The sequence below is a fragment of the Pteronotus mesoamericanus genome, unplaced genomic scaffold, assembly GCF_021234165.1.
Source record: "Pteronotus mesoamericanus isolate MK-2021 breed Mesoamerican mustached bat unplaced genomic scaffold, CSHL_Meso_final contig_163, whole genome shotgun sequence".
Classification (NCBI taxonomy): domain Eukaryota; kingdom Metazoa; phylum Chordata; class Mammalia; order Chiroptera; family Mormoopidae; genus Pteronotus; species Pteronotus mesoamericanus.
Window position 1 is genome coordinate 1,059,622 of NW_026555064.1, and position 20,024 is coordinate 1,079,645.

Genomic DNA, 20,024 nt, shown 5'->3' on the forward strand with positions numbered 1-20,024 from the left:
GGACGTGGGCAGGAAGATGAGAACTGGGGCTACTAATAACCAAGTTTCATTGAGTGTTTATGTCAGACGTTGGGCACTTTCTGTACATTATTTTATTGAATCTTTACCCTGGGAAGTGGCTATTCCCATCTGACACAATTAGTACATGGTTCACCTGGATTTAAATTCCCATTTAGTGCCTTTATTATTTTAGGACACAGAGAAAATTTATCATAATTCTTTATTTGAATAAAATTAAAATCAAACTAATGGCTATTCATTGGTCATAGTATAAGGCCTTGTGAGGACATAGATTCTGGGTTATTTAACCTTAAAAGAGAAGGAGATTCTGCCATTTGGGACAACATGGATGAACCCAGAGGACATTATGGTAAGTGAAATATGCCAGGCACAGAAAGAAAATTACCGCATGATCCCCCCTATATGTGGAATTTTAAAAAGTCAGATACATAGGAGCAGTGGGTAGAATGGTGGTTACTACGAGCCAGGAGTTGGGGGCCGGTGATGGGGAGATGCTGGTCAAAGGGTACAAAGTTTCAGTTATGTAGGATGAATACATTCTAGAGATCTAAGGTATCCCATGACATTAGTTAATAATAATATACTATATACTGGAAATTTGCTCAGAGAGTAGATACCAGTTCTCTCTCTCTCACTTGCACATGCACACACACACACAAAGGTAACTGAGATGGGTATGTTAATTAGCTTGACTCTAGTAATCCTTTCACTATTTATATGCATACCAAATGTTGCACATCATATATATACACGCACATATATACATACATACACACACACATACAGTTGTCACTTAAAAATTAAATTTAAAAAGAAGATAGTAAGGTAAATGTATCTGATGTGACTCCTCACCCTCCTCAAAGCAAAAACAAAGAACAAAGCATATCGACTTTCACACCCATTTTTACCTCCTTTTCCAGTCTCAGTCCTGGATCCACTCATTAACACTTTGTTTTATAGCTTCAAACTCTCCTCTTACTAACTGTTTCCCTTCTACCTAGTTTCCCTCTGTCCCGCTGAGAGATAAGAAGATACTCTGAGATGGTGGGCCAGGTTTTCATCATTCACTGTTTTGAGAATGAAGGAGAAAGTAAAATGACTTCTCAGCCCTTCCTTCATCTCGAGAAGCTGTTGCTGTGGAAACAGCATGCCGAATTTGTTGGCAAAGGTGAAGCATGGGTCTCAGGAGATGGTATTTTTAAAAGAAAACCTCTTGTAAAGAGTAAATGTTTTGTCTATCCTTGAGAGAGTTAACTGTGGAGTGAATAAAACTTGGACCCTTGGGCTTAAAGAGTGAAAGAGTGCCCACTGGGAGAGACGGTTGTCTGAAAAAACCAGAGGACACAGTGTCATGTAATTAAAGGTTTATTGCAGCTTTGTGAAAAAGCAAGTCTTATTTGATACGAAGCTTAAGAAGTGTAAGTGAACTGTTTTTATTTTATATGATGCAATATTTTATTTAAATGGGGCTCATATTTTAACTTGGGCCATTTGCAGGAATACAAATGGGCTTCTTCTTGAATATAGAATAGATTTCCTAGACCTAGACAGCCCTAATTTCAAACATTTGGCTTAATTTAGGAAGGAAGTTGAGAACAGAAATAGAGACAATAACCAGTCATTAAGTCCTAGCCCAAATTATATGTGTGGTGAAATAAGATTGGACAAATGTATAACATACTTTTGCCTAATAAATGTTCACTCATATAACCCTTTACGTCCCTTTGCTATTCCAACTTTTATGGACCTTCTAGTGTCATTAGAATAGAACAGATATTTGACTGCACATTCTGCTTCCCAGTGCAATGTCCTTGTCTACTTTTAGCTTATACAACCTGCCTCTGTGCCCCCTCAACTCCACACAGGCATGGGTTAGACAGTCATGGCTCTGATTTTTTGCTAAGGCTGTTCATTTCACCAGAGATGACTTCATCTTCTCTTGGAGTACTCAATTCCTACCAATTCATTGAGATCCTGTTTAAATAAGTAAGGTTTAAAACACACAAATAACTCAAATAGGGAGTGGTCATTATCACAACAATGAAAGAGGTAAGTGCCTATGGGAATTCAGTAGAAAAGAAGCCTACTTCAGCTGAGTGCATCAGGGAAAGCTTCTTGGAAGAGGTGGCAATTACATTGGGCCTTTGTATTAAAAATGAATGAATTGTGAGTCAGATTTGATCACACTGAAGCAGAATGTGGAAGGAATTCCATGCATAAAGACCATCATAAGACAAACTTTGGAGCAAGGAGTGTGTGAAACAGTTGATTGTGTTTTTTGACAGTAATACATACATTAAAAGTGAAATAAGAGAAAACAGGTTATAAAGTTGGGTCAGGGACACCATGGAAACTGTGACTGCCAGGTGCTGGCATCGGAGACTCAACAGACTCTGTTCCCTTCCTGAGTTCATAGCCAATTAAAAGATCTCAGGAGTCAACAAACTGGGACATTATTAACAGTAATGCTGATTAGAGACTCTTCTTTCAGACTGGTGGCCACGTGGGTTTGCTAATTAGACAGAATTACCAAACAGGCATGGGAAGCTAATTAAATGAAGAGACACTTTTTCTTTTTTAAATAATCACTTACTACCCTCATGCTGCCTTTGTCTCACCTCATATGTATTAAAACGTGAGGTAAATTTCCCCCCTGCCCCAAACAAAATCTTTCAAGCCCAAATGTTGACTTGGAACATTGTGGGAAGAGTTGAACAACTGTCTGAGTGGGACTTGAGTCAACCTGTAGAGATTCTAACATTCAAGGAATAGGCTTTGCTTTTAATTCATTTTAGCTGCATGTTTCAAGTGATCTTTTGGCCTTTTCTAGCCTAAAAATACCCCCTAAGTTTGCATTCCTTGGCCAATTATTCATCATACAGCTGTTATGCTTATAACATCCATTTCTGCACAGTGATATTAGTAAGTAAATGTATTTTGTGCTCTACTTAATTAAAAGACTAACAAAGCTGCTAACAAAACTACACAAAATTCAGAAAGATGAAAGTAAAATTCGGGAAAATGGGGCACATGAACATGAAGTGGCACGGGAAGACAGAGCCAGGAAGAATTTAGTCCATGGGAATAGAATCTGCAAGATCATGGACATGCATGAGAGCTGGTATGATTCTCCAGGGTGACAAGATTCCTGAAGTCACCCAGTTAGAACACTCCTGGTGCTCAGAAGCAGCATTGACTTTCCTGGAACTAAAGCCTTGGGGAATTTTTTCCTGTAGGTCTTAATAACAGAGAAACTGAAATGTAATACAATTTCCTCTAAGCAGGGGTGTCCAAATTTTTGGCGTCTCTGGGCCACACGGGAAGAAGAAGAGTTGTCTTGGGCCACACGTTAAGTGCACAAACACTAACAAAAACAAAAAAATCTCATAAAGTTTTAAATAAATTTATGATTTTGTGTTGAGCCGCATTCACAGCCATCCTGGGCCGCATGTGGCTGCAGGCCGTGGTTTGGACACCCCTGCAGGAGTCTGCTTGCGATAAATACGCAGTTCTGTAGAAGGGCTTGTACGATGGGGTGGAGGTGGGGGTGGGGGGGGGATGCAAAGCAGTGCAGCCCACGCTTCCATTAGATCTACATGCACCATCTTCTCTTTTTCCCCAGGAAAGCAAAGCTGCTAAGTGGAGTCTCAGTTTCCAGACCTTAACATTTGCCAACTGTGATTATGATGCCTTTGCAGGTGTGAAAACAGCAGTTGGCTATGTTTCTGTAAGTCAGAGTCAGCACTGAACTCAGAGCCTGAAGTTACATTGTGAATACAACCTCACTTGGCCTTCCCACTATTTGTCTTCTCGTTAGAATTTTTCAAACCCGCTGGCCACCCTGGACTTTGGAGCACATGTGGTTGTGTTTATACCTGAGAGCACACCCTTTCCTGGGGAGGACCTCTGGGCATAAATTTAAAGTAGCTTTTTGTTTTACAAAACATGTACAGGAGAAGTACAACTAAAAGATAAAAGTCACATGGTTCTAATTTATAATATTCTTTCCCAGAAGAGAATACGATGCTTAAAATGAATCCTTTAAAAAATTCAACAACCAGCTCCCCTTTTTTTTGACTCAGTAGTCCTTTCAAAGTGTGCTTTGTGGTGGAGTGGGCAGAAGGTGGCCCTTAAAATCACATAACATAGAAGATTACATATATATAAGGTTATATATATAGAGAGAGAGAACATTTTATATATATATATATATATCAGGCTCAATAGAAAACACCTTTGACAAAAACATATTTAAAAAGTAAAGTTCGCCATGAGTGTATCCCAAGAGAGAACACCTGTCAGGAGTTTGGGGAATACTTTTCAGATTTTTATGTGCTCTGGAAATACTAACATTTCTGTAACTCTGCACAAAAGCCTTCTCTCTTGAGTTGGGTAAATGGCTGGGAGGAAATGAGCCCTGCCTTTGCGTGGCCCGGCGGCCCGGCGCCTCGGTCTCCTGTTGTTCATGTAGAAGGACCGCAGGTGCACAGGTGCCAGCCAGGAAAATCATACCTGATTTTCTCCTGCTGCTGGCAAACACACAGGTGGAGCCACAAACATGGAAAGTCACCTTTTTTTTAATTTATTTTTTTATTTTTCAATTACAGTTTACACTCAATAGTATTCTGTGTTAGTTTCAGATGTACATATTTCAAGTACTCCTCTGGTCCCATGCATGGTTATTACAATATTATCGACTATATTCCTATACTATAATTTACATCTCTGTGACTATTCTGTAACTGATGCTGTAAAGTCACCTTTGTGTTTTAGGTTTTTGCTTGCCACATGACACATGGTGTCAAGAGGGTTGAGAAGTCAAGTGTGGGGCTCCCAGTCTTGCTCCCCATTTGCACTGTTGTCTGTTCTGGGCTTTCATTCCCATTTGCAAGTGACACTTCTCTTAGAGAGGCATTTGCTTCAGCCTGTCAGTCTTTTAAGCTGGTCCTCTTCTTCTTTAGCACTTTATCTACTCTTGCAAACTCAGCCCCAGAAATTCTCTGATCCACCCTTTTTTTCTTCTAGAACAGGGATGATTCTAGTCCTGAGTCGCAAGTAGAGGCAGAGGGTTTCCATCTGACCTGGACAGCTGTGGGGGACCCAAGGACCGTTCAGCCATCTCTCGTGATGGGGGCTGATATTAACCTTAGTTTATGCTGACAGACCCCGAGCGTCTCCAGGATGATTAGAAAAGCTATTCTCTTCCCTTAGTCTGTGAAGCTCTAGACTCAGCAGAAATAGGACCATTGCAGCACTTTTTTTTTTTTTTAATTCAAAAGTGGGATCTTACTGGACCTATACATTTTTACAACTTTTGTTTTTAAAAGTATAGTCTGTTTATTTTTCTGTGTACGCACATGTGGATCTGCTTTATTCTTTTCAACAAACACATACTATTCCATTGTATCAGTTTAAATTAACCAATTCCATTTTGGTGGACCTTTTGTATTGTTTCCAAATTTTTACTGAAAAATGAGAATGTCTTCGACATTCACCGGATGTGATAAGCATTTTTGTCTTTCCCAATCTAAAAAATAAAAATGATATAAAACAATGATGAAAAAGATCAGATGAGAGCTCATATAATTATTTTTTAAGTAAAACATTTCATATTTTTATATATGTTTAATGGGTTTTACTTATCTCACTTGACCTCTCAGCATCATTTTATAACTTCCACTTTTACACTAAGGGACATAGTCTGTAAGTATTTTGCTGGGCATTTTTTCCCCCTCATGGTTAAGAATGAGAGTGGAAGGGTAACTCCTAGGTTTTTCACTTGAGTCACAGGATGGATGGAGTTGTCATTTGATTGGAAAAAGCTGAGAGAGTAGTGACTCGGGGCAGTGGGTGGGAAGAAATTGAAATTTATATTTTGGACATGTTGAATATGAGGTGCCCGTGAACCGTGTCCTGTGGGCCAGTTATGGAAGCCTTTCACCTGTGAGTGAGGAACACAGGGAAAGGGTTCATGCTGCAGATATGAAATTGGGCTTGTCCTAATGCGGGAGAAATTTAAAATTATGAGACTGGATGAGATCACCAAAGCAGGGAATCCAGAGAAAGAAAAGGAGATGTTTACTCAGCAGTTTGAAAGGACTGATGCTTGTGTGTATTAGGTATATTTGAAAATAAATCTTACTGTGAAATCCTTGAGGTAGGAAGAAATAATAGAAATAGGATGTCAGCTTTTATACTCCCTTTTTATTCTGCCAAATCTTACATAAGGTTCATACTGGCCAAAGAATTTACGTCTGAACTTCAGGAAAATAAAACTTTAGAGGAAATATTTAGCAAAGATCCTCTTGTGAATTTGTTGGTCATTTAGGGATTTATGGTATTAGACATTGTGACTGTCTTTGATAATCGTATAATATTTGTAATACAAGTTCATTTTTGGATACACAAAGTGTTTCTGATCCTGTAATTCTTTGTGTTTCTAGATATCTGTAAGGATATTATGAAAACATTCAATTAAAGATTGATTTATTTTTGAAACACGATTTTTCTTTCATTTTATTATAGATTGCTGATAAAGAGTAGTATAAAGTGTTTGAAAATGGTGGTTGTCTTGAACAAAGAAAAGAGTTCACGCTGCAATATGGCTTGTAAAAATATAAGGAGACAAGAGGTGAATAATACATATAAGATGATGAGAAGAAACAAAACTAAGAGAACTTTACTCTTGTTACCAATGCTGTTAATGTAACAAACAATTAAAAAGAGACTTTGGGGAGGGTAAAGAAAATGTGGACCCCAAACAAGTACAGCAAGAGCACAAGGATTATAGGGTATTTCAAGCAGACAAGGATGAGGATGTCCTCCTCAGCTGCAGAAGGAATGTTCTGATGGTTAAGATAAAGGCAAGTCAAATTTATTGGAGTTGTCCGCAATGAGCAATGTCCATTACAGGCCGTGTGTGTGGTTCGAAATGAAAAGGGACCCAAAGACTGAGGCCTAGGGCATTGGGGTGTTCAGAGGCTGGGAAGAGCACAGCCAGTACAGGAAACTTAGTTACTGGAGGAGAAGGAGAGTTAGAGTGGTGTCTGGTGAGGAGGTGTCTCATTAAGGAGATGATTAACTGTGTTAGGAGTGGCCGAATGGTATACAAAATAAGGACCCGGTCTTGATTATTAGACTTGGTATGACACAGGTCATTTGGGAAGTTGCCCAAATTGTGTTCAGAGAGTGGCATACTTGCATTTGGGGACCATCTACTGTCCCAATGCTGAATCCAACTGTCACTGGGATACTTTAATCCTGTTTAACTGTATGATCAGTGATTGGCTGAATACTTCAGATGTAAAAGTTATTTTGTGATTCCTTTTTTTTTTTTTCCTTCTTTCTGTTTGAAGTTCTATTGTGTGTTTGTTGTGTCAATAACTTTGTTTCTTCAGATAAATTGTTATGTGCTCATGGACATAAAATATAACTTTGGAATTATAGTAAGAAAAACTTAAAGTGGGTTACTTAATTTTAAATTTCATCTAAAGTACAGCCAAATTTTTCTAGGACATCTTTGGTGTTTTGCTCTTTTTTTTTTTTAATTGGGCTCTCTGGCTTTTCTATAAGCATCACTGAATTAAAAAATATGATTGTCAACATATCACCCTATGACTTTGGGCTGACTTTCAGGTTTTGGGGTGCTGATGTGTTTGGCTGAGCAAGTAATGTCCAACAGAGCTGCCCAGTTGTTGAAGAGAAGACTTTCCTAAATGGTTGGGAGCAGGGAGTTATTCTGGTGAGGGAAATGCAGATAGATTCATTCCACTGTGGTATATACAAACGTGCCCTCTAGAGACAGTGTACTCAATTTATCTCCATCCCTATGACACCTGCATATGGGGGAATCCTTACCCAGATGTAAAAGGAATATCTTTTATTTAACCCTTAAGAAAGTGGTAAAAATTCTTTGAATTTCAGGAAGCTAATAATGGGAGATATGTGTATCATATTGATATTTTGCATTCTTATAATGTCTCCATTAAATTTGTGAAAGATCATGTTGAGGGAGAACAGTTCTGTGTTGGAATAATTTTAAAGTAAATTTCACCTCCATCAAGTTCACCTCCGTCTCAAAGAGGGAAATTGAGAGCAAGAAGAGGCAGAGAGGGATGGCACTGCCAGTGCTGGGATGTGGCCCTTCGAGTAGATTCAAGGATAAAACCAAGACCTCTAGATCCCTAATTCAGCCCGTAAGATTGTGATAATAGACTCTGGTTGGATGCTTCTCTGGTTGTCTGATGTAAGCAGCTATCTCAGGAGAAAGGACCCACTAAGCTTAATTACTAGTCAACATTTCCTCTTGAAGATTTGGCAAAGCCATTTCCACTTTCTATTATTTCAATTGCCTACATTTTAGGGGTCAGTCAATGGATATTGGGAATTATAGACTTCATAAAGAGGGCAAATTAATTATAAGCATTCGAGACCAAATATTAGCTGGTGGAATATGTTGTTCTGGAATATTAGGTCAATATTTTTAGGGAGTTGACTAAAAACAGAGAGGAATACATTCTTACTTTATGATTCTGACACTCAGAATCTGAACTGCTAACATAAATTGAGAACAGTACGCTTGTCCTGATTTTCATTCCTTATATTTTGCTTTACCAAAAGTCCAGATGAGAGAAAAATGTAAATAAGGAAACTTGTTTTATATAAGCTAAATAACTTGTTAATATGTGGTGTAAAAGGCTGAGAATGAGTTTTAGAATTTGAAGTTCATTGTATTTATCTTCCAATCAAGCCAAAGTTATTGAGAATACCATATGGTTTTAGAAGATATATTTGGTGTCTTTGGGAACTTGAGGCTACTAAATCATTAACAGCTGCCAGAATGGAATAGACCAAATGTACTTGGAATTTAGTCCTTTGTAGTGGGGAAGTTTGTGGGTTTCCTGGTTCAGCCCATCTGATGAGAAGAATAACTCACAAACATGTTAGCTAGTTGCACAGGATGAAATTTTGCCAGAGAACATGATAGATGAGAGTGTAGATAAATTTAAAAGACTGTGTCATTAGTTGAAAAAATTTAAAGACAAAGAGGAAAGTGATATTGCCAATTGTTATGAGTTTCATCAGGTGCTGGGTTTCTTAAACCAGGAACTATTTACATTTTGGGCCAGAATATTGTTTGTTGTCAGGTTTGTCCTGTGCACTGTAAGATGTTTAACATGAAATCTCTAACTTCAACCCATTGGACGCCATCAGTGCCCTCTCCCCAGCTGTGATGATCAAAAATATCTCCAGATATTGCTAAATGTCCTCATGAAGCAAAATTGCCCCTGATTGAGAACCACTGGGCTGGACTACCCAATCACCCCTAAAGTCACATTCCAGTAATATGCTCAAGGTAGAATGGGATGAGGGTCCTGCTTGTTGAGAACTTTGGATGTTGAACATGTTATTGGGATAGAAGTTGTTGAACATGTTATCTGGATGGGGTAAATGTAATAATTAGGGGATATATCCCACATGTATATTGTATTGATGATGAGTAGATCAGTTTTTTAAAATCCACAGTTAGGTGACTACAGTAGAAATACTAATAATGTAGGTGGTTGATTGCCTTCTATTGTGCCTCCCTCCAAAAAACCTTGCAGAAAGGTGTAGGGCCGTCCAAAAGCAATCTGTTGTAGGATCACATTGGGAAGCCTCATCTGGATATGACTTTCCACTTCCTTAAATATCACTGCATAGTAGAAGCTACCTAGAAACTACATAATGTTACGTGCTGGTCTTCAGATGAAGACATCGAGGCCCTTGTTGCAGAGACTGTATTCACCAACATCTTTGGCATCCTTCGCTTCCCCAGTCTCTCTTCCAGGAAGGCCGGGGCCATGTTCTGTGCAGTGAAGTATGAGCTGAACTTAACCTTTGGGGTGAGGAAGCTCAAAACAAGAGTGCCTCATCCCTGCTCTCTTTCTCTGTCAGAGTGACTTTGGGGGCCTCAGCAGTACATGTCCAATGAACCAAAGAATCAGCTGCTCCTTTTCTTTCCTCTTGTCTGTTCTCTGTTCTCTTTCTTTGGGATGTCTCTTAGGTGGATGTTGGACTCTGAATTATCTACGTAATTCTCTTTTATTTCCAATTGTTATCACTGTAACTATTTTCCTACTTTTGGGACCCCAGCTGGAATTTGACCACATGGAATATAAGGTTCAGCTAGAACTCAAGAGCACAGGCTTTACTGCCAGTTCACTTTCTTTGTGCTAATGCTATTCTGGAGAGCAAGCCACGTGCATACTAAGTAAACGGTTGCTTGGAATGACATTGCACGTAATCTAACAAGTTGTGCACTGGAGAAAGGTCAGGAGATTTGGGAGGTTTTTGTTTTTGTTTTTGTTTCCAGTAAATGAAGGGTGAACTGACAAGGGGTAGGACTTGGGAGGTAGGATAATATGATCTTTAATAACATGTCCTCTGCTGTCCAACTGTCTGGGTCTGAATGCCAGTTTTGACACTTACTAGCTATGTGATGTTCGGCACGTTACTTAAGCTCCCCAGGCCTGACTTCTCTTACCTGTAAAGCGGAGGTCGTTACAGGTTATAAGTATGTAATGTATATTAAGCAATTAGGATAGTACCTGTTTTATAACATGCAGTTTTCTTTCTTTCTTTCTTTTTTTTTTTGTGGTTGATCTTCCCTTAAAGTGCTTCTTTTATTGTAAGTAGTGTTTAGATGTTTGCTGTTAGTTGGATAAATCAGAAGGATTATACCAAGCCTATGAGCTCAAAAGTATTTTAAGTTCTATATAGCCTATTGTATTTCTCACTAAATACTTCCACAGTTAGTGTAAATAAGTTAAAATGCCTTTCATAATTCCAGTTGCTTCATCTTTTCCCCCAGGCACATGCCCATGGCTAACATGAAAGGTATTTATGGGTGAAGACAAGCATGCCTTTCCCTCTGGGCAGTTAGTTACTGCTCCGCGTCAGTGTGCATGTTTTGGTGAGCAGAGCACAGGCTGGATTTTATCCCTGCGCATCCCCCAGTCCATGGGGCCTCTGTGTAGGATTTGGTCTGCAGACCCTGCAGGGCCTCATGGGAGCATTACTCCTGCAAAGAAACCTTTGTTTGGGAAACTCAACCTCATACTCCAGGGTGACTTCTGTCAGTTGGATTGGATTACTAGTAATTGTGCCACCCATGACCTTGGGTTCCATGCCCTTCCCTTGCTGTTCTGAAAAGGTGGGTGTGGGTGTTGAACCCATAACTTAGAGGACTTCAGTATGAAAGAGAATCCACAGATATGTTTTCAAGTTGTTAGCATGGGGGTGTTTTAAAACCCCTGAGAGTGGATGAGATCCGTTCGATACAGTGAGAGGAATAAAGAAGCAAAAGGACCGAGGGCTGAGCCCCAAGAAACTCAAGCTTTCAGAGATCCCATGAAAGCACAGGGACAGGTAGAGGAGGCTGTGAAGGAGAACTCACAAAGAAAGGAGGGAAGTGAGGGGGAGTTGTCACGGCAGGTGAGAGAAGAGAGAGAAAAAACCAAAGTCTACGCTCTGTGAATGGCTGTGAGGGTTAGTTACCTGGTTGTGCAAATCATGATGGTAATTCATGACCAACTGAAAAGTGATGCTAGCATTTCTATGTCCTCACTGGTTAACCTCCTATCTCGTAGGTAAAGGCCTCTGACGTGGATGCAGGGCTCTACGGCTTGATTGAGTATTCTCTTTATGATGGGTTCCAAAGCTATGAAGCACCTCGAGCCTTCCAGATCGACCCACATGATGGGCGAATCTGTGTTTCTCAAGATATCGACAGAGAAAGGGATCCAGCCACATATGATCTCTTGGTGAAAGCTAGAGATGGGGTAAGTCTTATGGATGGAATTTTAAACAGACTCAAAAATGAACCACTGTGTGTACATTAGAGACCACCAATGGTTGTCAATGGACAATACTGTTTCATAAATCACTATCTCTTTTTTTTTTTTTTTGCTGGGGAATTTTGAAGCAAATTCCAGACACCATGTTATTTCATCCATAAATAGTTCAATAATATCTCTAACAAATAATGATTTTTTAAAAATTAACTATAACAAATTAACATTAATTAATAATATCTAATATCCATTCCATTTGAAAAATTCTGGGTTATCTAAAAGTGCCTTTTCATAGTTTCCTTGTTGGAATCAAAATTCAAATAAACTCACAATTGATTTTATCACTTATGTTCCTTAAGTTTCAGTCTACGGTAGTCAGCCCTCCCCCTTTCCTTTTCTCATAGGATATTTATTTTTTGAAGAAATCAGATCATTCTCACTGTAAATGTTCTAAATTCTGAATGTGGCTGATTCCATCCTTGGGATTCATTTAATCTGTTTTTTTAAAAATCATATTTCCTCTAAACTGGCATTTAGAGCCAGAGACTGATTAGTTTTTGGTTCATTTAGGTGATGCCTTGTGCTTCTCACTGCATCAGCAGACACATACCATTATTTCATTACGGGTAATGATACAGTGATTTTTGAATTCTATTACTTCTTTTGCATTTATTATCTGGAATGTTCAACTAAGAAGAATGTTCTCTCATTAACTATTTGATTACCCTGCAACACGATTCATATAAGAAAGGCAAGTTATACTTGATTATTTCTCTTTATCAGTTTTTGGAATAACAAGTTGGTACAGTTGCTATCCCCAAAGAGTGCTCGTGATGTTTTTCTTAGTTTTATTGTACACTCTTGGATTTTAACATATTTGATCTGTTTCATACGTTGCTGACCTTACCCTTTCTGATATTCATATTGACCCACCTTAGGTCAGTGAAGGCACCTTTAAATTGGCTCTTATGTATTTTTTTTTGTAAACTTTTAAATTGACATTTTAAAAACATGCAGAAGAGCGCACAAATGACAAGTACAGCTTCTCAGAGTTTTGAAACATGAACACACATGTGGAAGCAGATGAAGAAACATTACTGTCACCCTGGAAGCCCCTCTAGGAGCTTCTTCTTCTTTTTTTTATGATTGCTCAGTTGCAGTTGTCCCACCTTTTCCCCTGTTGCTCTCCCCTGCCCTGCCCGCCCCCCCCATGGACAATCCCCCTCATTGTCCAGGCCCTTGAGCCCTCTGTTCATGGTCCTTGACTTGCCCTCCCCCTTCTTTCCCCTGTTCTCCCCCTCTCCCTCTGCTCTGGTCACTGTCAGTTTGTTCTTTATTTCCACGTCTTTGGTTCTATTTTGCTCATTTGCTTGTTTGGTTGATTACGTCTCTCTGCTTCTCGCTGTAACTGCCCCTTCCACCCTCTCACCCTTTAAGAATAATCACTGTTGACTTCTAACGCCAAACATTATTGGCGTATTTTTAAACTTTCAGTGAATGGATTCATACAGTATGTGTTTTTATTGCTGTTTTTGCCCAACATCATTTGTATGAATCATTTATACTGTTGTGTATAGCAATAGTTCACTCATTCTCATTGGTTTAAGGTATTTTGTCCTGTGAATTCACATAATATTTATTCTGTAATTGAACATACCCATTTTTATTGCAAACAGTGCTTCTATTGACTATCTTATACATTACAATTTGGTGAACAAATATAAGCATTTATAGTGAGTATATATTTAGGAGTGGAATTGCTAGATTATAAGAAAATCAAACAACTTTTCAAAATGGTTGCACGAATTTATACTCCCACCAGTAAAGTACGAGAATTTCATGTGTCCCCCAACATTTGGCATTTAATGTCTTTTTAATTATAGCAATTCTGGTACCTGTGAGGTGGTATAGCATATTGGGTTTACTTTGCATTACCTTGAAGACTAATGAATTGAGCATGTTTTCATATGTTTACTGGCTATTTTACTGGCTATTTGTTTAACCTGTTTTGTGAAGTGTCTATTCAGTTCTTTACCCATTTTCTATTGTGTTGTTGGTTTTTTTTCTTCTTGGTTTTTAGGGATTCTTTGTATTTTTTGCATTTGAGTTCTTTCTTGGGTATATTTATTACATATGTCTTCTCCCATTCTGTAGCTTGTCTTTTCACTCCCTTATTGGTGTCTCTTGAGGAACAGAAATCCTTAATTATAATAAAGTCAGTTTATCAATTTGTTTCCCTTTACAACTAGTACTTTTTCTCTTTACAGCTGTCCTTTAAAGAAGTAGTTGCTTCTGTTGGGGACAGGAAGGTATTCTTTTATGTTTTCTTCCAAAAACTTTATTGTTTTACCTTTTACACTTATTTTTTCAATCTAGTGAGAAGGAGGTTTATTTTTTACAAATACGGGTAAACAGTCGACTTGGTATCATTTACTGAAATGATCATTCTTTCCTCACAGCACTGAAGTATCACTTTTATCATGAATAATGTGACTGTATATGTGTGCGTCTATTTTTGGACACCCTATTTTTGACTTATTTGTATAACTTTGTACTAGCTCCATATTCTTTTAAATTTTTAGCTTTATAACATGTCCTGATACATGTATCCTTTTAGCTTTGTTCTTCATTTTCAAGATTGCCTTGGCTATTCCTGACCATTTACATTTCCAAGTACAGTTTAGAAACAGCTTGTCCAATTTCCATTACATTACAGCAGCGATACATACTTTTGCACTTTTTCTTTTCACTAAGTCTATTTTGGAGACTTTCATCACTTCTTTTTGATCTGATTACTTTTTACTCCCTCATGTAGATGGGTATTGCTAACACCCTTCTGGTTAATCTTCCTCTTTTGAAATTAATAGGAGAATCTACCTACTTAAGGCATTAGTTGATGGGAAAAAAATGAGTCTAAATATACCTATTACAAGTAAGCAAATGAGTCAAAATATACTTATTAGAAACTAACATGAAAATATTCAGTAAAATTACTATGGTTTCTTATTATATTCAGTGGAATTACTGTGAACTATTTGAATAGGTTTTATCAACCCCTGACTATGTGATTCCAGGAATCTTTGCTTCTATGTAAGAAAACACATAGTAAACAAAAATAGGAGTAAACAGAGGAGCTTAGAATAATTCAGGTCTGTGTGATTATTTAAAGCTCAATATATGCACACACAAATATTTATCCATGGCTTCGGAAGTATATTATTAGTAGATTTTAAGACAGTTATAGAAGGCCATCCTAGAATGAATAACCAATTTAAATCCAATACTGCAGTAGTCAAACACCTTTTTCTAATTAGTTGGTTTCAGATGGTTTTGTAAAAGTGTATATAGAAATTATCCTAATAGAAATAAGATCGTTTGATGCCAGAAAAAATATTTTACTGCCAAAAAGTAGTGCATTCATTAGGAGCATTGTCAGTGGAATAAAAAATACCAGTCCAGATATTTAATTTAAACCTCCTTGCTTACTTCCATCTCCAGATGGAACCTACTCTACACACTCACTCTATGGAAATTCCTTCCTTTCCTCTCAGTTTACCAGCGTCTATGGCAATATTCAAGTGCATCTTTAACCACATCATCCTTCCACCAAGCTTTCCCAGCTCAAACAAAGGGAATGCGTTCCCCTCACCCCATACCTCCAACCAGAAGCTATTTTCTTTTCAAGGTAACTAAGAAAGCATTTACAAGCTATATAGCAGTTTTTGGTACTTTTTAGAAATCAAAGAAGAAACAGTCTTTAGGATGATGATTGCTGTGGTCTGAACATTTGTGATCCTCCAGATTTATATGTTAATGGTATTAGGAGGTGGGGCCCTTGGAAGGTCCCAAGGGCGGAACCCTTGTGAATGGCATTCGGGCTCTAATAAAAGAGGCCCCAGAGAGCTCCTTCACCTCTTCCATCATCTGAGGGTGCAGCCAGAAGTTGGCAGTCCCTGGGCCTTCGCCAGAACCTGGCCACGCTGGCACCTTGACTTGGACTTCTAGCCTTCAGAACTGTGAGAAATAAATTTCTGCCATGTACAAATCTCCCAGTCTATGGTATTTTGTTATAGCAGCCTGAAGAGAAAATGAGATATATGAATCAGAATATTCTTTTATAAAAACTCCTTGTTACATAGAAGGAATACCCTCCAACAAAGCACAACATATTCTAGATTATTAGACCAGAAACATCCTTCCTGCAGGTACTTCATATTCAAGGTTTCATCCTCTTGTTTGGATGATTCATCCTAAGCCCAGCCCAGGGACAGATGGCAGCTGGTCTGTACCCTGCTTGGGTCAATGGAAGTTTCATTATTTAGGTATGGGTAAGGAGACAATTGTCATTGTAAGAACAGTTTGTTATACTCACAGATGCCGAGAGGAAGGCACGCCACACCAAGGGAGTGCGTGTGTGCACAGTGAGAAACACAGGGGCCAGGAGGCAGAGGGAGAGAGGAAACGCTTCAGGCAAGGGTCTTTATTGTGGTTTCCAAGAGAAGGAAGCGGGGAGGCAGAATAAGCAGGCTTACAATAGGCCAGTTTGAATAGGTTCAGTGGACTCTTGGGGCATAGAGGATGCCTCTGTTTATCTGGTACCTGGCTGTGGAGTGATTAGGGCAGAGGCATGGTGGCCTGGAGTGTGAAATCCCAACAAAGGAAGTGGTTGGGGGTGTGGGCTTTGGATTGGTTGGTTTCTCTTGAGAAGCATGGTCACCTGGTCCTGATCAGTCCCTCCAGGATCAGCAAGGTCCCAGATGTCCATGTGTCAGGTCACAGCAGATGGAATACATGGAGAACATGTTGCTGTGGTACAGATCCCCCTTGAAGAGGAAGGCGAAGGCCTTGTCAGCATTCCTGGCCTCTGTACGACCTCGCAAAGGAAGATCCCTGCAGGCACCTGTCTCACTCCAATTTATTGAAAGTAACACCCAGTGATACTGAGGGAATTCACTACTCAGTTTAACTGTTGTCCCAGGATAGCGCCTTAAATCATCAAAGAAAGTTTTGGGCATGGTGGGCAACTTTCAGCACTTTCTCCTCCTTTGTGTCAAGCTCCATGTTGTCCTTCACAAGCTTCACTCAGTTCTGCTCAGTGCTGGACAGACAGTCCTCATACTCTTCCTCAGGCGCCACCAACGAGCACCCTTGCCCTCCGCCCTCCTCCCCACTTCCCTCTCTGCTGTCCTCCTTCCTCACCCTGTATCTCATCTCGACCATTTTCCAAGTTTACCTCTTCCACATGTTCTTCAGTGTGTGGCTCCATCCCACCACAGCCTTCCATTCTTTCACCTAGTCTTTGGGGTGACCTGCTTCAATCATGCCCCCATCCCCGTAGACGACGCTTCAGGGCCAGTGTGGCCTTGGAGTGAGACCTCAGCTCTATCGGATGGCCACTGGCTTGTCGGAACCACCTTCCTCCTTCTGGTGTCGGGGGCAGAGGGCACTAGTTCAGCAGTGGTCACCATCACATCCTCTGTGGCCGCCACTCTGACCACCTCCCAGGCTCCTGGCTGCCGGCCTCCCTACATTCCTGCTTGTTATCTCCTCCAGGCTCCACTCCTTTTGCTTTGCCTACATTTCCTCTGCTCTGACCCACGCCCTTCAGCTGTCCCGCAGACCAGCAGTTCTTTGTGGTGTCCTAGGCTACAGGTCTTTAACGAAGCTGTCCGCCAGGCTCTCTTCCTCTCCCTTGCCGCAGACTTCCCTGGGGAACAGTGTCTGATGACCCAGGGCCGTCGCTGCTGTGATGCCCTGTGTTATAGGGGCTCTATTCCCCATGAGGTCTGAGTCCACACCCATTTGCCTTTCCTTCCTGCCTCAGACTTCAGTCAGAACATATCTGAATGCAGGGTGTGTTTGTCCACCTTTGTTGAATGTCCAGTAGCCTCCATAGATGATTATTTCCCCTGGGAGTGATGGACATTCGGCAGCACAACCTGGGTGCAAGCTCAGTTGCTCATGGGGACAGCTTGTTCCATGTGGATGTGTCCAGGGTAAAGGCATACCTGTCACTGTAATGATATAATCCCTTCTACACTCATGGAAACTACCAAAAAGCATAGGTTATGTCATCCAGGCTACCACTCAATGCCCACTTTGACCTAAAGACCCCTGCGTTGATTTGTCTTGCTCCCAGGTTTTTGTTGCTAAATGCAGGGCCCTTTAAAGATCTGTAGTAAAGACGATCAATGCATCCTTTTCAGGGTGAGCAGGGAATGTCACATTCAACTTGGATGAAGGTGGGGACATGGTGTTTCTATGGTCTGAATCTTTTTAGCATCTACTGCCTGGAAGTGGGCTATCAGGGCTTCAAAGTCTCCTTCTGTAGAGTTTGGACACCTTCTTCATTTGTGTGGCCTTGTTCTCCTTCTTGCCCATCACGTGAGCCTAAGGAGGTGCAGGAAAGCCCAAGGAGAGAGCTATGCATGCGGCCCACCTGAAAACAGGTTCCCCTAGAGGCATGCCTGGCCATGCATTTTTAAAGACAATTTTTACAAGAGTCTTCCCCCTTCCTCTAAATGGTAAGCTTTGAACAGCTTCCTTACCTCCACTTTGTTTGGACCTAAAACTGCCTCCCATGTTTGCTCAGGACATATGAGACCAAGCAATATAAGACTCTGTGTGTGTGTGTTGTCCAGTGTGCAGTGTTTATTCTGCTGCCTGCATAATATTTATAAATTTCTTCTGTGAGGAACTGTGCATTTCTACAAGGTAAAGTCTGCATCTGTCATAATTCTTCTGTGCAATACCTACCAGCAGCATATGTCCATACTCAGAAAGGTTGGCAAAGATGAGGATAATAATGTTGACAATGACTGGGTAGGTTGTCCCTTAAATAGAGTCTAGACTGGATCAGAGGAACAAATGAACTCAGACAAGATATTTTAGGTTCAAGATGTTGGATTCTAGGCTATAATGAATTTATTTAAAACAATGAACTGCACTTTGACAAAAGACCTTTCACTTCACAGAATTACCTCGACAGTTTGTGGTTTTTCCCCTGATCCTTCCCCTTTCTCATACTTGCCTTGAAAGCACTATGGAAGAAAATTGCTGAGAGCCCATTTACTGGTGGTTACTAAGATATTGATTCGTCTATGGAAGAATTTTTTTCTTATCAAATACCTAGGTGTCCTAGGCTTCTTTTCTATTTATTCTTGGATGGCTGTCAATATTTTTTAAAAATTCAATCACTTCTATTTTACTGGTATCACTTCTGAAAGAACCTATTTTTGCTGCTACTGTTGCTGCTATTTATCTCATCCATAGAAGCCATGAGGATGCTATAAAATTATGTAATGGAAACAAATAATTGGATTACATTGGAAATAAAATGGGTTTTCATGATAAAGCTCTATAATTTAATTATTCCATGTTGATATATAAACTCCTGTTTCCCTTTCCCATTTATTTTCATCAAGTGCATGTCTCTTTTTCTGGTGTGTATGTTTATTAACATTCCATTTCCATTTTTGGTGACATGCTGTATTCTGCAGCTGAAGTATGTGTCTGAGATAAAGTTGTTTCGCCTCTATCTCACCATTCCAGGCTTAGGGCAGGGCTGTGTCACACTAGCAGTATAGGAAGTAGATTGATTTAGCCCTTCTCCGTAATATGTATTCATGATAAAGGTTGGCTATTGAGCTTGTGTCGCGCGGTTTGTGTATAAAGCAGATAGCTCTCTAGAAGCAAACTTACTGAATAAAAGGGCACATGCATTTTCTACCTTTTTACAGCAGCTTTATTGAGATATAATTAATAAGGTATACAACCTGATGCCTTTGCGATTGTTGTCTACCTATAAACTGGGCTGAATTCTGACTTTTTCTAGTTTCCTCAAATATTTGGCTGTGACTCATCAAACCGATATTTCCAATTTTCTCCCACCCTTCCGATTTGGAGTCACTGAGAACAAAGAGTGCTGCCGAACCTCGTTGGAAGGGACCGTAGCTAGTTCTCCTTACTACCCACTGGGCAGCCACACTTCAGAGTCCAAGGTAAAAAGGGCTCCTCCACACTCTGGGAACTGCACATCAATGGGAGATCTAAGATCCTATTGCTTTTGAGGACCTGTCCCAAGGATCTCTTCAGCAGTGAGGTTCCTCCCATTCACTGCTCATAGCTCAGGTCAGCTTCTGAATAACAACGAGCCACAATCCTTTGTCT

General features: G+C 39.9%; 1 protein-coding gene across 1 annotated transcript in view; it reads left to right on the forward strand.

Annotated features, from left to right (window-relative positions):
* Positions 1-20,024, forward strand: part of DCHS2 (dachsous cadherin-related 2) — a 178,680-nt gene that overhangs the window by 74,918 nt on the left and 83,738 nt on the right. The window contains exon 2 of the mRNA XM_054595798.1: positions 11,652-11,843. Within this exon, the coding sequence (XP_054451773.1) occupies positions 11,652-11,843 (192 nt within the window). The remainder of the gene's footprint in view (positions 1-11,651; positions 11,844-20,024) is intronic.